Raw genomic sequence first — 15,833 nt, 5'->3', positions numbered from 1 at the left:
TGCACTATATTATACCTGCGGGAGGCATTCCCATGTGAAAAAGCCTTACAGAAGTGGCGTAGTGAAATCTATCAGATTTCACTGCACCACTTCTAGGACGCTACTGTGTCACAACCTTACGCCTGCCTCACAGCAGGCGTAAGGGTGACACAGTGCAATGGGAATAGGCCTCCCCCATGCTTTGCTGGAGTTGCATCATGCTTACAACACAACTCCAGCAATGCGTGGGTTTTACGCCGACAGATACATCAGGATTCCTGACGTATCTGTCATTCCTTGCGACATGTTGTGCCGCACAATAAATACAGCGCATCCATCATGTTGCAAGGAGGGCACACTGAAAAGTGTTGCATTGCTGCTTTCACGCAGCGATGCAACACTTTTCATAAATAAGGCCCTTAATCTGTATGTGCCCAAATAGAAAAAATAACGTTTGTGCAATAAAAAGCAACACTAAACCTAAGCAATTTAGGGGCCTATTTATCAGGAGTTAACGACACCAGACGTCACTTTTTCTGACGTTCTGGTGGCTTTAACTCCTCGCCTTATTTACAAGGAGGCGTCAAGTCACTTAACGTGGCTTCACAGCATCTTGTATATAATGCCCCTATTCATGCAGCACTCAGCGTTAAAGGGGCGGGCAATGGGAGTTGCGTTAGGCATTCCACGGCAACACCCATTGCTTTTTGACGCTGCCCCATATTTATAAGGTATAGGGCAGCGCCAAAAATACCGCCAGGGAATACCTGGTTTTAAGCAGGTGATACAAGGAGAAATGTTTTACTTCTCGTATTTTGCTCTTTCCACATGTGCTACATTCTGAAGCACACATAGATAGAGCAAATCGCCTGTAACAATTGTTTATGTGCAGGGAGGTGTCCCTTCCTGTACATAAACAATTGCCCCTGCAGCACAGGCACCATAGCAAAATGGCGCTAGGTAGCTTTTTTTTGCACCAGCACTAGGTTTAACACAGGGGTGCACCGCATTGTTGTGAATACAGTGCAGCCCGGCATTTTGAAACTGTCGGAGCATGGTGTTACCAATTTTGGAACTACACCGCGCTCCGATAATTTCTTGTAAATGTACCCATAATGTCATTTTGCAAGTCAAATGCGTAAATCCCCAACTGATGGATGCCATCTTGTCTGGACTTCCAACACCCCCATTAATATACAGAGCTCTGCTGCTACCCAGCAAGGTCCCTGTTATATAAGAACAAACACCGATGTAAAGCCTGAAGGGTTGAAAGGTCCAATGTATGCCCTTTCAGCATCCTTGTGGCATGTTACCGAGCATCCTGACTTCCAGGATTGTGACAGACCACAGTCTGGTTCAGTTAATCAGCTTGTGGAATATTTGTGGTTCTGTTGATGTGTCTATAGGTTTCTTTTAATAATGACCACAATTGGGCCTTTACTATTGATGACCGAGACAATTCTGGGAGGTAAGAGCTGGCACAACCCTTTCATATAGGGTACCCTTTAATTCACTCTAACCGGATACCCTATTGCCATCAGGCTGTGATGAAACACCAAGCTGTTATCTCTTTAAAACATTACAGAAAGCCTGATGTATTGGCTCATAGTCTGCCAAAAGTATGTATCTTAAATGAGCTCACAAAGTAACCTTCCCTTATGCTTTGAGTCATTTGTAAGCTCACTTAAACCTTTATATGTCAAAAGAAGGGGAGAAGATTTACAAAACAAGTCTTTTGAACCATTTCTATGTTGGCAACAGTTACTGGATTGTTGCTTTCATGTAGCGCTGAAGCAGCCAATAGACAGCATCAGAGCGCTATTAATGACATAACATAATGACTTTGCTCAGGTACAAGTCACACGCCTTTTTGATTGTGCGTTTGACATAAACCTGTTAAGTTTTATAAATTAAATGATAATTGCATGAGGTAAAAGCTTCTCTAAACAATCTCTTCATTCCTTCATTTGTGTTTCATTTTGTGTTGCTGATACAAACTTCTTCATTATTATTTTGTATTATGTTAAGATTCAAAGCTGTAAAGCAGTTTAATTTTCACTAAGAAAAATGGAATGAAAAATAAGACTTACCTGCTTGGCGCCGGCCACCAGCTGCCACCTTTCCTCTGTCCTCAGTGTTCTCCTGGCTCCCGGCAGCACCCAGGCTCCCAAACCCCCCTAGCCAATCACAACGCCGCTGTCACCTGTATGACCGCAGCGTCGTGATTGGTCTGAGTGCCGTGGCTCGGCGCTCAGACTGGGACTGGGAGCCTTTGCATGTTCTCCACCCAGGCTGTGCAATGCAGCCGGTGGAGAGCAAAGTGCGCATGAGGTTTGGCCGGTTCGATACAGCAGACCCAACTGTCATGCGCACTTAAGGTGCACCAACCACTTCTCCTCCCTCTGGCGAGGCGAGCCCAGCACCACCCCGCCCTAACCTGCCTCCAAGGTCCACTAAAAATAAAATAATACTAATGTTCTGTTATTATCATTTTATTTTTCCTTAGCGCTGCTCCGCGAGCAGTGGGGCGACGCTGCCTTTCCAAATGCTAATGATGGTTTGTGACAAATTTTGGGAACCTGTGAAACCAAGAAAGCGATGTTTTAGAGAGAATAATTTACCTGTAAAAAAATCGAACAAGTTGCAGTTGCAGTGAGCCGTGTAAGATTGACTGTACAGGTGCAATCAACGCACTTATATTGGGCGGGCAGTGACATCACTGTATCGTGTATCCTTTAATAAGGCTAACTCAATGAAGCGAAACGTGTTATAAAGTACAGTTGCAATGAGTGGAAATTTCAAATGATGCCGTTAGGAAATGGATCTACAATAGGTTTGTGCCGCAGTAAATGACAAAGAAGGCCATATGGCCAAAGTTAATGGTCTGCACTTCATCGTGCTCGGAAGGATGAAAAGCTGAACTGCAGAGTACAAACAGGTCCGTGCAGAATACCCTTCACTGTACTAAAAAGAATAAATGAACCGATGCTAAATAAATGCAAATATTGTCGACTTTCTCCTCCCACAGGCTATTTATCCTGTTGCAGATTCCTGGACGATAACCAGATAGTGACCAGCTCAGGAGATACCACCTGGTAAGGAGTGTGGGGAACTGCAAAGATGCCAGCCGCAGCTAGGGTGACTCAGAATATACTGACCGGCCGACCTCGAAGCTGGGGAATTGGGTTCGAGTCTCGGCAGGGACGCTCAATAGCCTGTGATTCTGGGCAAATCACTTAATCTCCCTGTGCCTAACAAAAAATGAGTGTGTCCATCTGTTACGTAACTGATGCTTATGTAAAGCGTATATAGCAACTTTTACCACGGGAGAGTCTTGGGGGAGGGAACCAGAGGCACAGGGCACTAGGAGCAGGCATCCTCCAACATATAATGTTTAACACAAATGGGGCCGCTCCCAGTTTAGAGACCAAGGTGCTTGAGTGTTAGTTTGTGAGTGCAGGCATCTCACAAAAAGTGAAGGACTGGTCTCTCACACCATCTAGTGTCATGCTTCATCATTGACCAGTCCTCGCCCTCAACAAACTTGGTTTGGTAGAGGGCGGGCATACACCTGACGACAGAGATGCACTTCTAAACTAAGTGGGGGTCCGTGTAAGAAATAAGTGAGGTTAAAAAGCCATTATAAATGCCAAATAGGTTTTAATGTGACTGGCGACTATATGGTATTTAAAAACAAGTGAACGGTGTGATGGGGATTTTATTGTCCCCACACCGTAGTGAGTGTGGTCGACATGTTTCTGCCAGTTGGCCCAGTTGGGTCCATGGCATTCATCAGGACCTATAGAAAAAAGGGGGCTCCGCTCTTACCAAATTTTGGTGAGAAGGTTCCACTATTTGGGGTGATCTATGTCACACTCCACTGTGATATGGCTTGTGTATTTAAGCCTGGAAAACAAAAATAAACATTTGTAGACATGATAAAAACACCAAAGTCACTTATTTTCATTAAAAAAGTCATTCAGCCACATGCACATTCACTGAGTGGCTATATGTGTAACACGTGACATTCATCTGTGTACGCATTTACATATGGTAACATTAGCCCACCAATCTTACCCTAGGATAGGGACCAAGTAGCCCCATAGGAGGATGAGGGAGGAAGACCCCTGTAGTCAAACTCTAAAAAGTTGAACGTAAACAGAAAGGAGAAAACATTTCTGGCATGGGTATAAACGTAAGTATCTCACCTGTGAACTTAAAGAGTGGGAGCCTGTAGGTACTCCCGTTCTAACATTAACAGTCTGTCAAACACGCATGCACACAAACACTCTCTTACTGCCTCAAGGTGCGTCTCCTGTGTCAGCACCTAGGTGTATGCTCCTCACCTCCTCGTCGATAAGTGGGAGAAAAAAACGGTGGTATTTATAGTACTGGCAATTGGCAGTGGGTGTTAATTAACGCCGTGATTAAGTAAAAGTGGCTGCCAGGTATTGTGATCTGGTGACTCTAAATGCGCCGCTTAAAACTGCCCTCGCCTCGCCTGACCTGCCTGGAGAGCGATACCTATGTTTAGAGAGCCTTTTAAGGACATCCGGTGTCCGTGCCGGGGCCATAGCTAAAGGGACAGGCTGCAGCCTGTCCCTGTTGGTGTACCATGTGCCCCTATTGGATTGCGGATCGTGGTTTGATGGGGCGTGGTCTAGCCCACGTGTGTCAGTTATCATGAAAACCGTTTTGTGTTCGTGAACAACGCATGCGCTATGGAGTCCGTGTGTGCCGCGTCACGTAAGCAAATTCCCACTGATTCACGCTGAACCGCGATCAGTGGGAGGTGCAGTGCCAACGTCATGACCAGATATAGCAATCGAGTGACTTGACAATAAAGATTCCCATGAGGTAGTTACCAACAAGGGGGCTTGGTTTGACGCTGAAGTGAGTGGGAGCGGACCTCGGAGCTCTGTCCGTGGCCACTCTCCATTAACAAAGATCCTGAAGTGCTGACGTGGCCCCCGGGGAAAGCCTGGTGACCACGTAGGGCCGCTACCGGGGAGTATCGGTGCTGGCGACGGGAGGAAAAAGCCAGTTAATTACCCTGACCGGGCTTCGAGCGTGGTGTAGCTAAGATGGCGGCAGCGTGTTAGAATGGAGATCCTCCCCGGCTGGAGCGGCGAGAGAACTGCGCCTTGGCTCTGAGTTACGGAGCGAAAGGCTGAATCACACCCCGTGGTGAAATACACCACAGACACGGCGACCCGGAGGTGGTGACCTGGGGAGCAACGATTGCGGAGATTGCCTGGAGCCGACTTGCACTCCCAAGATGGCGGCCCCGTGCAGAGATGGAGAGCCCTGGTCTTGAGAGACAAGGAGGACGACCCAAATTGGAGCGACGAGGAGCGCTGTGACTGGGGAACTCGGCCGGCTGCTGAGATGCGCGCCCTGAGCCATAGACTCCAATACTAGCGGTAAGACGGTGCCGTTGGTTGCGAGAGCGTGTTGAGGCTGGGGCCTACTAGACGAGTGTGCAGCTGGGATTTGCCCCGAACGGCGGAGTGGCGACGACCCCATGGGACAGGGCTGGTGAGGTGAAGAGTCTGTCGGAGGTTCCCTGCTCTGAAGTGTTATCTCGCACTGTGAACTAACCGCTGTGGGTCTGTAAAATACATCGAGGAGTCGCAGAAAGGGAAGCAAAGATCGTCAAAGGGTCTGATGGCTGATGAGAAGTGTGCCTCACACCTGGTCCTGCGACATTGCTGGCTGGGAGTCTCACGAGGGAAGTGGGCATTCATACCTGCCAGGGTACTTATCGGCCTATGGCCGCTCTCAATCCTGGAACCCATTGTTGCGGGACTCAAGATGGGGAGAACGTCCAGGCGGAGGGGTTTAATGCCCTGCGAGTGGAGGAAGAGGCACACCACACGGAGGACGACGATGCGCTGGAGAGGCGAACAGAGACTGATCCTGGAAACCCTGCCCTAGCCAACATCATGCAGGCCATTAAATCGTTGAGAACAGCACTAGAGTCAAAAATAGACTCAATAGGGGCAGACCTCACCTTACTTAAAGATGACCACCGTAAACTTAAAGAGAAGGTGGCCCTCAATGAGAACATCATGAAAGAAGTTCCGGAAGCGGTTTCTACGCTTCAGCGCACTCTGAAAATAGTTGAAACTAAGGTCAAGGTGTTGGAACTAAGAGCAGAAGACAGTGAGGGCAATCACGTAGAAACAACCTACGTATAGTGGGGGTTCCGGAGCGGGAAGAGGGGGTCAATGCTGTCCAGTTCCTGGTGACATGGCTGAAGACGGAGGTGGCCCCGGAGGGCTTCTCCCCCTTCTATGCACTTGAACGTGCCCACAGATTCCCGCCCAGGCAGCCCAAACCTGGGGCCCCTCCCCGCCCATTGGTGGCGAGGCTGCTCCACTATTGAGATCGGGACAACATTCTGTGAAGGGCACGGGAGCAACGGGACCTGCAGATTGGAAACAGCAAAGTGATGATCTTCCCGGATTTCACCAGGGAAGTACAGCGCCAGCGAGCTTCTTTCCTAATAGTCCAGCGGAAATTATGCCAGCTACAGCTCCCCTATGCTATGCTGTTCCCGGCACGCCTCCGGGTGTCTGATAATGCAGAAACACACTTCTTTGTTACTCCATGGGACGTATGGGACTGGCTGGAGTCCCGATGGAACGACGGGCCGAATACCTCAATGATGGGATCGCCCAGGCGGGAGTCAAATACCCCTCCGCCTCCACCGAGGGCCCCCTCGCCAAGCGGGCGACGACTGGAGCAAGCTAAGGCGGTGAAAACGGTGGCGGATATTAGTCATTGAGACAAGAGCCTGAACAGAACTCGCAGTGAGCAGGATATGGACAGATCTGACAGATCACGGTCGAGCAGCGTGCAAGAGGACTCAGATGTCGAAATGCCGAACATTACCCCTCAAACTGCAGACGGCATAATATGAGCCTCACACGACAGATCGTATGAACAAAGATTGTTTGCTACTGGGTGATGACACTTACTACGGCCTGCATTTAATGGTGGCACCTTAGGGACACTGGCAGAGACGTTGAAGCCACTACCTGAATTAAGGGAGTGGGGGGGGGGCCTGAGGGGCTTTGGGTCCAGTGGGTCAGCTTACACCCCACCACCTTTTATGGATAATTGTTTGCGTGTATTAGTTTGGATGGAAATTGATTTGTTTTTACCTGTCCTGGGGAAGGGTGTTGGGGAATTTTATTGGTTAAGGGGATTTGGTTTGGGGCCAGGCATGTCGCTAGAGGGGAATTAGTTCGAAACAGACTGAAGCACGCACAATGGAACCCGCCATAGGTATAAAATGTATCTCTTGGAACGTCAGGGGGATGCACACCACGACCAGGAGACACTAAATACACACATATTTGGTTAGGAGAGGGGTGCAGATTGCACTGTTGCAGGAAACCCACTTATCACAGCAGGAGTAGGCTTACAGCGTCGATGGAGAGGGCAAGTGTTTTACACTATTTACTCTGCTTTTGCCAGGGGGGCTATGGTCTGGGTGTGGGCGGGGGTCCCTTTTCAATGTGTTAGACAAGTAATAGACCCAGAGGGCAGATTTGTAGTGGTTTCAGGACGATTGGACGGACGGGATATAGTGATAGGGAGTATATATGCCCCTAATGTAGAACAACCTGCATTTTTAGCGCACCTTTCACAGACACTAGCATCGGTGTTAACTGGGTCAGTACTATTAGGGGGGGATTTTAACAGTGTTACTGATGTCAGTTTAGACCGGCCTCACCCACCGCTCCCCGACGCCCCCACACGTAGAATTGCTGACGCTCGGTGAACATGGCAGGACCACTGGGGGCTAACAGACACTTGGCGAGTCGAACACCCGGAGCAGAGGGACTAATCCTACTTCTCTGCCTTACACGAGTTACACGTCCGATTAGACTCGATCCTGTGCTCCCCGGACGTTTATGGGGGGGATCACCCTAAGTGAATACTTGACTAGGAAGATTTCCGGTCACAACCCCCTGATGGTGTCCTTGAATTAGGTAAAGATTAGACCCACAATACCTAGCTGGCAGCTGAGACCGGAGGTGCTGGAGGACCAGGTGTTCCGAGCCACGATTAGTACTGCTATTGAGGATTATTTCCTCACTAATGCCAACACAGCAACGAGCCCACTCGTTGAATGGGATGCCTTCAAGACCATTATTAGAGGCCGTTATATTGGAGAAGTGGTGGGGGTGAAGAAGGTCCTAATGCGGGAAGTACAGAGCGCGGAATAGCGCCTTCGAGAGGTAGAGAAAGTTAGACCGGAACGGGTGGATAAACTGGCTGATCTCCTTACGGCCAGGGAGGCGCTGGCGACACAGGTGGAAAAGGTGCGGTGCTTCGACTATAGGGTCTATACAGCTCGGGCTCATGCCGAGAGAGATAAATCTGGAGCGTTGCTGGCTTGGCTGGCCAACCGGGCACGCAAACGATGGCGATTCTGGAACTGAGGGGGAGGAACGATGAGGTCTAGTATAGCCAGCAGGATATTAATCTCCAGTTTCTGGAATACTATACTGCCTTATACCAGAGTAAACTAGACCCAACAGTGCTAGAAGGGGCAGGGTTCCTAGAGGATGTAGAGCTTCCTCAGATTGATGAGGACGCTGCAGAGGCCCTAGGCAGGGCAGTCAAAATTGGAGAAGCACGTAGTGCCATCAAACATATGGCCAGAAATAAAACGCCTGGGACGGATGGGCTCCCAATTGAATTTTACTCAACCTATGTGGATCTCTTGGCTCCTCGTTTGGTGGCCCTTTATAATAGAGCAAAACACGACGGCACTCTGCCCGCTTCGACGAGGGAGGCGGTGATCATCCCGCTTTTAAAACCTGGCAAACCAGCTTGGGACCGTACTGCGTACCGGCCCCTCGCCATGCTCAACTTAGATTATAAGGTACTGAGTCGCATACTGGCGAGCCGACTAATGGCCCATATGACGACACTTGTGCATGCGGACCAAGCGGGCTTTATTCCATCCCGGAATACAGCAATGAATATACGTAGAGTACTACGAATATTGGACGCGTCCACGTACAACAAAGAGGAGGTGTGCACTTTATCAATCGATATTGAGAAGGCTTTTGACAGCCTCGAGAGCCGTATCTTTTCGGAGTCATGAGAGGGTTTGGGCTGGGAGACGGTTTTGTAGCCTGGACGGCACTCCTGTATAGGAATTCCACTGCTAGGGGTAGGACGGGCGGACTGATCTCTGAGGCCTGTGACGCCGGCAGGGGAACAAGACAAGGGTGCCCGCTGTCTCCACTCTTGTTTGCATTGACGGTGGAGCCTTTGGCTGTGCACGCTAGATCGGGCTGCCATTATCAGGGATTGGAAGTGCTGGGACAGATGCAATTTATAGCTCTGTATGCGGATGATCTCCTGATGTTTTTAGCTAACTCTGGAGATGCCTTGCAGGGAGCCAAAGACCTTCTAGACAGACTGGGAAGAGCTGCAGGACTTAAGGTGAATTGGGCTAAGACGTGCCTTTTTCCTGTTCTGGCGGAGATGGTTGGACCACTAGCAACAGAGGGGGTGGTGTGGGAAAACAGGTGCCTGACTTATTTGGGCGTTAAAATATATCATGTCCCTGCTGACCTACTAGAAGGCAACATAGGGCGAGCGATACGCGGCACCAAAAGTGATTTTGAGTTCTGGGGGACCCTCCCGCTGTCAGTGGCGGGCAAGGTGGCACTGTTAAAAATGGTCACGCTACCTCGACTGCTTTACTATTTCAGATCGTTGCCGCTCTGGATCCCGCACAGACTTTTTGCCCAATTCAACACCCTGATCACTGGGTTTTTGTGGGGCACCAGGAAACGAAGGGTGGCGCTCGCCACCATGATGAGACCCAGGCTAGAGGGGGGCTTTGCGGTACCGGACTTCGAGGCTTACTATCATGCAGCCCAGTTGCAGTGGTTTACACAATGGATGGCGGGGCGACTTCGGAACGCGGAGGATCCTGGGAGTTCGGACCAGAGTTTGCAGCTCCTGTCCCGTGTGTCATTGCGCCTCCCTTGGAGGGATGGGGTGGCTCCCTCGGATGTGTGGGTGGTGCGTCGCTGTTGGAATCGGGCCTGCGGGCGGGCAGAGATGAGAATCCCCTCTGCGCCAGAGATCCCGCTAATGATCTGTGAAGCACTGCCCCATGGTGGGGACTGGCAAGGGTTATGAGCATGGGGAGAGGCCGGGATCTCTACTATTGGCAATCTCTATGAAGATGGCACCCTGCTTCCTTTTAATGATTTGCTGGAGAGGTTCGACATCCCACGAGGAGACTTCCTTTCAGCGGCTCTCCCTAAACATTGGCTAAAGGGGCTGGCAGAACCACCGACCTCTCGGATTTGTCAATATATAGTGATGTCAGGCGGAACGATTAAAGCGGTCACTTGCCTATACCAACGTATCACGCAAGGGATGAGACGACCCCTGACGACACTATGACTCAATTGGGAGGCAGATTTAGGCAAGGCCATCGATGAGAAACAATGGGGGGAACTGGTGGAAAGAGCTTGGAAAAGTTCTAGAAATGCACGCTTCCAATCGATTAATTTCATTGTTCTTCATAGGGCTTACCTTACACCGTGTAAAATCAATAAATATTTTGGGACCCGCTCTGCCTGCCCAAGATGTAACCTGGAGAACACGGGGTTCTTACACATGCTCTGGGACTGCCCGCTTTTGGGTGAGTTCTGGAGAATGGTGACGGATAGGCTAGGGGACACGACAGAACGTGACATAGCGCTGACACCGGGGTGTTGCCTCCTACACTGGTTCCCTCATAATGCCAGGAGTAAAGTCACCAGCAAATTTATAGACCTGGGGTTGGTATTGGCCAAAAGGGAACTTACTAGCCATTGGAAGGCAAAAACTGCCCCCAGCGTGTTGAGGTGGACGAGGGAGCTTATAAGATGGGAGAACTGCGAAGGGATCTTTAGGCTGCAGATGGCCCAGAGAACTGGGAGTGAAAAGTCACTGGAGGCAGCGAGAGCATGGGTGGCATTGGTGGAGGTACTGAAACAGCCGAGGGACGACACCGACATGCCCCTTGACGGAGTGGACCCAGCTGTGGGAAATTGAGCGCTTTATATCCTGGATGGCCCTGATAGCTACCCGGGTGGTCACGGTGTGGGATGAGCTTCCTGATGGGAGAACTACAACATCTGGAATAGCACACCTGATGCCCTGTAAAGCTGATTAGCGTCAATAATCAGGGAACCAAATGTATAAGCGACATGCCTGGGGGGTGGGGAGGGTGGTCACCTGGCGGGAGGTGGGGAGTTCTCCTTCTGTTGATTTGCTCGGGGTTGATTGTGGAGCTGAATATAGAGTTGATGTATGTCTAGCGATGATAGAACTGGAACCGGCAGGCCCGAAGATCTATAACTGTACCAGATATCTCATTGATTCCTTGTGTTGGCACAAGGCCAATTTCTCCCGGCGGGACAACAACCTGCGATTAATGTGTATACTGTAAAACCGAACGCTAGATCCGAACTGCAATTATAGCATTATCTTTATGATGTCACTAATCACCTTATAATCATTTAATAAAAAAATCTGTTTACAAAAAAAAAATGAGTTAGTTACCGACAAGGGAAACCTGGAACAAAGTATTATATTGTGTGCAATCACTTCCGCACTGTTTCCCCATATGGATCGATATCAGGGGGGGGGGGGGGCGGGGGCTGGTCAACTTGGAGAACTGCGTATACAATGCATATATATGAGAGAACTTGCCCACGAGCAGGTTGGTTAGTGATTTTATTAAAGGAGAGAGCAGTATTTCCAAATCATGTAAAGCGCTCGGATACCTTCGGGTCGAGTTCGCGCTTTAAAAAAAAACAAAGAACTGGGGGCAGGTGTGGTACCTCCAGACAGTGCACTTTGAGTTCAATGGGGGTAAAGGGTGGGAACTGGGCATGTACCAGCCAGGAAGATGGCGACAGGTAGAGTAACTCTGCAGACACAACCTAGTAAGGATGCCGAGTAGGTCAAGAGCTGGGTTTCTAGTAGGATATGTAACATTTTTCTCTGCAATGAACCCCCAAGTGCGTGGGTTAGGCTGGTACTATCCTTTAAATAGCGGCACACTGCCTGACCCAGGTGTTAAACTTAATATAGGGACACTTCCCACTTCAGTATAACTCTAAGGGTCTCCATTCTGGTTTCGGACACAGCCCATCGTGTATCTCCCAAAATAAAATAGTCTCACAAGCAGCCGGGTGCCGCCGGCCGAAGTGCTTAGCTTTTACAAAAATAAAGAAATACATTAGTGTTAGGACCAAATATATACCTCAGAAGGCCACGGCGCTTTCACCATCCAGTGTCCCTGTCAGTGTTGGCAAAGGCAAATGCCGTCCTGATGCCACCTGCTGCCCATCACACGCCGACCAATGAGACAATTTGGAATATTGTAGGTCACCCAAAGCTGGAAGAATGAATGGCATGGACGCGGTGGTGTTATTATTTTTCAATGTATATTTGAATGTTAAACACGTTGCTAATGTTCGCGGTTTAAAAAAATAGATGGACAGCACCACCATGTGGTTGAATGTCATAGAAATTATGCTGATGTTAAAAACAAGTGCTGGTGTCCAGTCCCATGAAACACTGGCACAAATTAAGCACTACAGAGTCCCTTTAGCACACCGACGGCTCTAAGGAAAGCCAAGTACAAACAGAGAGTTAAGTTACACATTCACAGCCATACAGCTGCTCACTCTGTAAACCCTATTGGCTCTTTCACACCAGGGAGGCAGCATCCGCCACTCCCTCTCTGGCAGGGACTCCTCCAGTGTCACTCACTAATGGCCTTTCCCAAAAGTGTCCTGGAACTCTTTTGGGTAGTGATGCAATGAACACGAAGGCACAATGCACCACGAGAACAAGTGTGGGAATTTATTTATTTATAAAGTTTTATATAGCACAAACATGACCCATGAGGGTATTTAAGCGCTTTACAAGTGATACGAAATAAGTCACAATGAGAAACACGAGAACGGCCACATACATTAGAAAGCAACAAACTGTGTCAAGTAGCAAATTGAGGAAGTAGCCTCCATAGGATAATTCAATAGGTAAAATATACATGATTAAGCAGACAAAAAATAGACATCAGAGAAGATCAAGAATTTGATCATAAGCAGAGATTTCATTTCTTTTTTTGAAGGATGCAGTCAAAGGGATCAGTCAGATTTTCGGAGGCAAGGAGTTCCAGATTTCCAGGGCAATAGCCGATAAGGCTCTGTTGCAAGTTTTGTTTTTATGGAATATCTGTGGTTTTAGCAAAAGGGTGCTGTTGCTCCTAGAGGATTTGCATCTCCCGGATAATTCAAATTTTTGTGCCAAGTATCTTGATGTGTTGCAGAGTAAGGCTTTGTGAGTCATGCAAGCAATTTTCAGTTTTATTCTTGCCTCGTAAGGTAACCAGTTAAAAATGTTTAGACCTGGGAGATGTGTTAGTCCCCACTAATGGCTCTCCCTGGGTTACCTGCAATGGCTGTGGGCTGGACCCACTTCAAGAATGTGTAATTCCTCTCCATTGTATCTCTGTGGGTCTGGTAAAGACCGACTCCATGACGTCAAGCACCTTGAGGAATCCGTGCACTGTTAGAACACCAGACCTAGAGAGTCAAGTCAGTTTTATTAATAAAAACAACATCTGAGGTCAAACCATAGGTGATAAATACAACGTATCTGTTTCAGAGAGGGAAGGAAGATCCCTCTGGTCCAACCATATTTCAACATCCTCTGGTCTATGATCAATGACTTCCTTATATAGATCCTGCATAAAGGATCTAGCCTCCTCCCTGATCTCATCCTCTTCCTGCAGCAAAACTCCAGACCCCCTTTGGACCAAACTCTTAATATGATTCCTAACCCTATCTATTCTGGATTTCCAGGTCAGCAGGGTGCCACATTTTTCACCATAGGCGAAATGCTGTAATTTACTGGCATCCCATTTGTCCTTCAAAATTTTATCAGACCTGGCTTGGAGATCAGCTTGCAAAGAGATCAAATCTCTCTCTAATTGTGGTATAAGACTTCGGGTGCTCAAGGCTGCCTGTTTTAATTCCTTCTCCTTCTCTTTGATTTTCCTAAGGCTATCTTTATCTGCTTCTTTAGCTGTTCTGCTTCTATTAATCATTAATGAACTCAAGAGTCCCCTCAGGTATGCCTTAAAGGTCTCCCACATTATTTGATCACTAGTGGAGGCTATATTGATCCTAAAGAACTCCTCTATTTTTTCATCCAGCTCAACCCTCACACTCTCCTCTAGTAATAAGGACCTGTTTAAAGTCCACCTCCTCTGGCACTCTTTGGGCTTGAGATTGTCAGACATTGAGACAAGAATGTAGGCTATGGATTTAAGATCTGAGAGCAGAGACTAATCTACTAAAAAGTAGTCATTTCTAGAATATTGTTTATATTTCTTGCTATAAAAGGAATATTCCCTAATGTTCCTTTTGTCCGCTCTCCATATATCCAACAGCCTAAACTCTTTAACAAGAGTCTTAAGTATAGAAAAAGTTCTGGGAGGCGCATTATATTTTACTTTAGATGTGCGGTCCAATTGAATATCCCAAACTAAATTAAATTCTCCTCCAAGTATAACTGGGGAAGATGTACTTAGCAAGCAGGCCTGAAGACTTAAGAGAGGACCAGGATTGTCCTCATTCGGCCCATAGTAACCAGCACATACTACTAATACACCACAAATAGAAAGAGTTGCTACTATCCACCTCCCGGATTGGTCGCTGGCCCATTGCTCCACCTTAATCCCTCTATTACCTCTTATAATCATAGCCACCCCTCTTGTGCAACCCCTCTGATCTGATGACATTACCTCCTGAACCCAACTAAGTTTATTAAAACCTTGTTTACATTCCTGGGCCTCCAGATGGGTTTCCTGCAATAGGTGGATATGGGCCTCGCTCCTCTTTAAAAACTCGCACACCCGAGATAACTTTCTGGGGTTCCTAAGACCGTTTACGTTCCAGGAGAGGAACTTGAGCTTGTGTGTACTACCTATATCTAATCTGAGAGGAAGCTACCTGTCTAGAGCCATTCAACTTTTTTATTATTTGTATGAGGACTATTTTCCAAGCACCCCTACCCCACCCCTCACCCCCTCCCAACCCACCCCCCCCCCCCACCCCCGAGGAACCCACCTTCCATCCCTTGGCGTCAACCGCCATGTGGGAACCTCCCTAGAGCAACCCGGCACCCTACCAATCTTCTTCTTCTTCAAAAAAAAAAAAAGAACTTGATAGGCGTGGTAGTTAGACACGACAAACTTCCATTCGTTATTCATTCCTCAATTATATTATATTTTTATATTATTATTATTATTTTTTTCCTTTTTCCCTCTCCCCTTCCCCCTTCCCCTTTCCTCCTTGACATTTATTATCTCTAAAGGAGAAATTTTATTTTATTTTTTCATTTTCCTTTTCATCCCTCCCTTCTCCTTTCCTTCCTTTTCCCTTCTTTCCTTCTTCCATTTCTTCACCTTTTCCCCCTATTTCCCCCTTTTTTTTCCTCTTTTCCCTTCCTTCCTTCCTTATCTTGAGCAGTAACCAATGAACCAGGGCTCGAATAATTACAATGAATTATATTGAACTAGTAAAAAGAAAAAAAAATAGAACCCCTACAGACCTACCCTCTCATCTGCACCAAGAGGGCATCTACATTCTCTGGGGAACTAAGGTTATGCATTTTATTATTCCACATTACCTTAAGTAGTGCAGGAAACTTCATTTGAACCTGTGCTCCTAGGCTTCTAAGTTCTGGCTTTCTAGAGTCTAGCTCCCACTGTCTTTGCGCTGTTCTACTACCCATGTCTGAGT

General features: G+C 47.9%; 1 protein-coding gene across 2 annotated transcripts in view; it reads left to right on the top strand.

The window, feature by feature from the left end:
- Window positions 1–15,833, top strand: part of GNB3 (G protein subunit beta 3) — a 160,487-nt gene that overhangs the window by 132,071 nt on the left and 12,583 nt on the right. For both annotated transcript variants that reach the window (XM_085619850.1, XM_085619849.1), the window contains exon 7: window positions 3,008–3,074. In XM_085619850.1, coding sequence (XP_085475976.1) covers window positions 3,008–3,074 — 67 coding nt within the window. The remainder of the gene's footprint in view (window positions 1–3,007; window positions 3,075–15,833) is intronic.

Source organism: Triturus cristatus, chromosome 7, assembly GCF_964204655.1.
Source record: "Triturus cristatus chromosome 7, aTriCri1.1, whole genome shotgun sequence".
NCBI lineage: Eukaryota > Metazoa > Chordata > Amphibia > Caudata > Salamandridae > Triturus > Triturus cristatus.
Note: the sequence above shows the minus strand (reverse complement) of the source record. Positions and strands in the feature narration are given on the sequence as shown.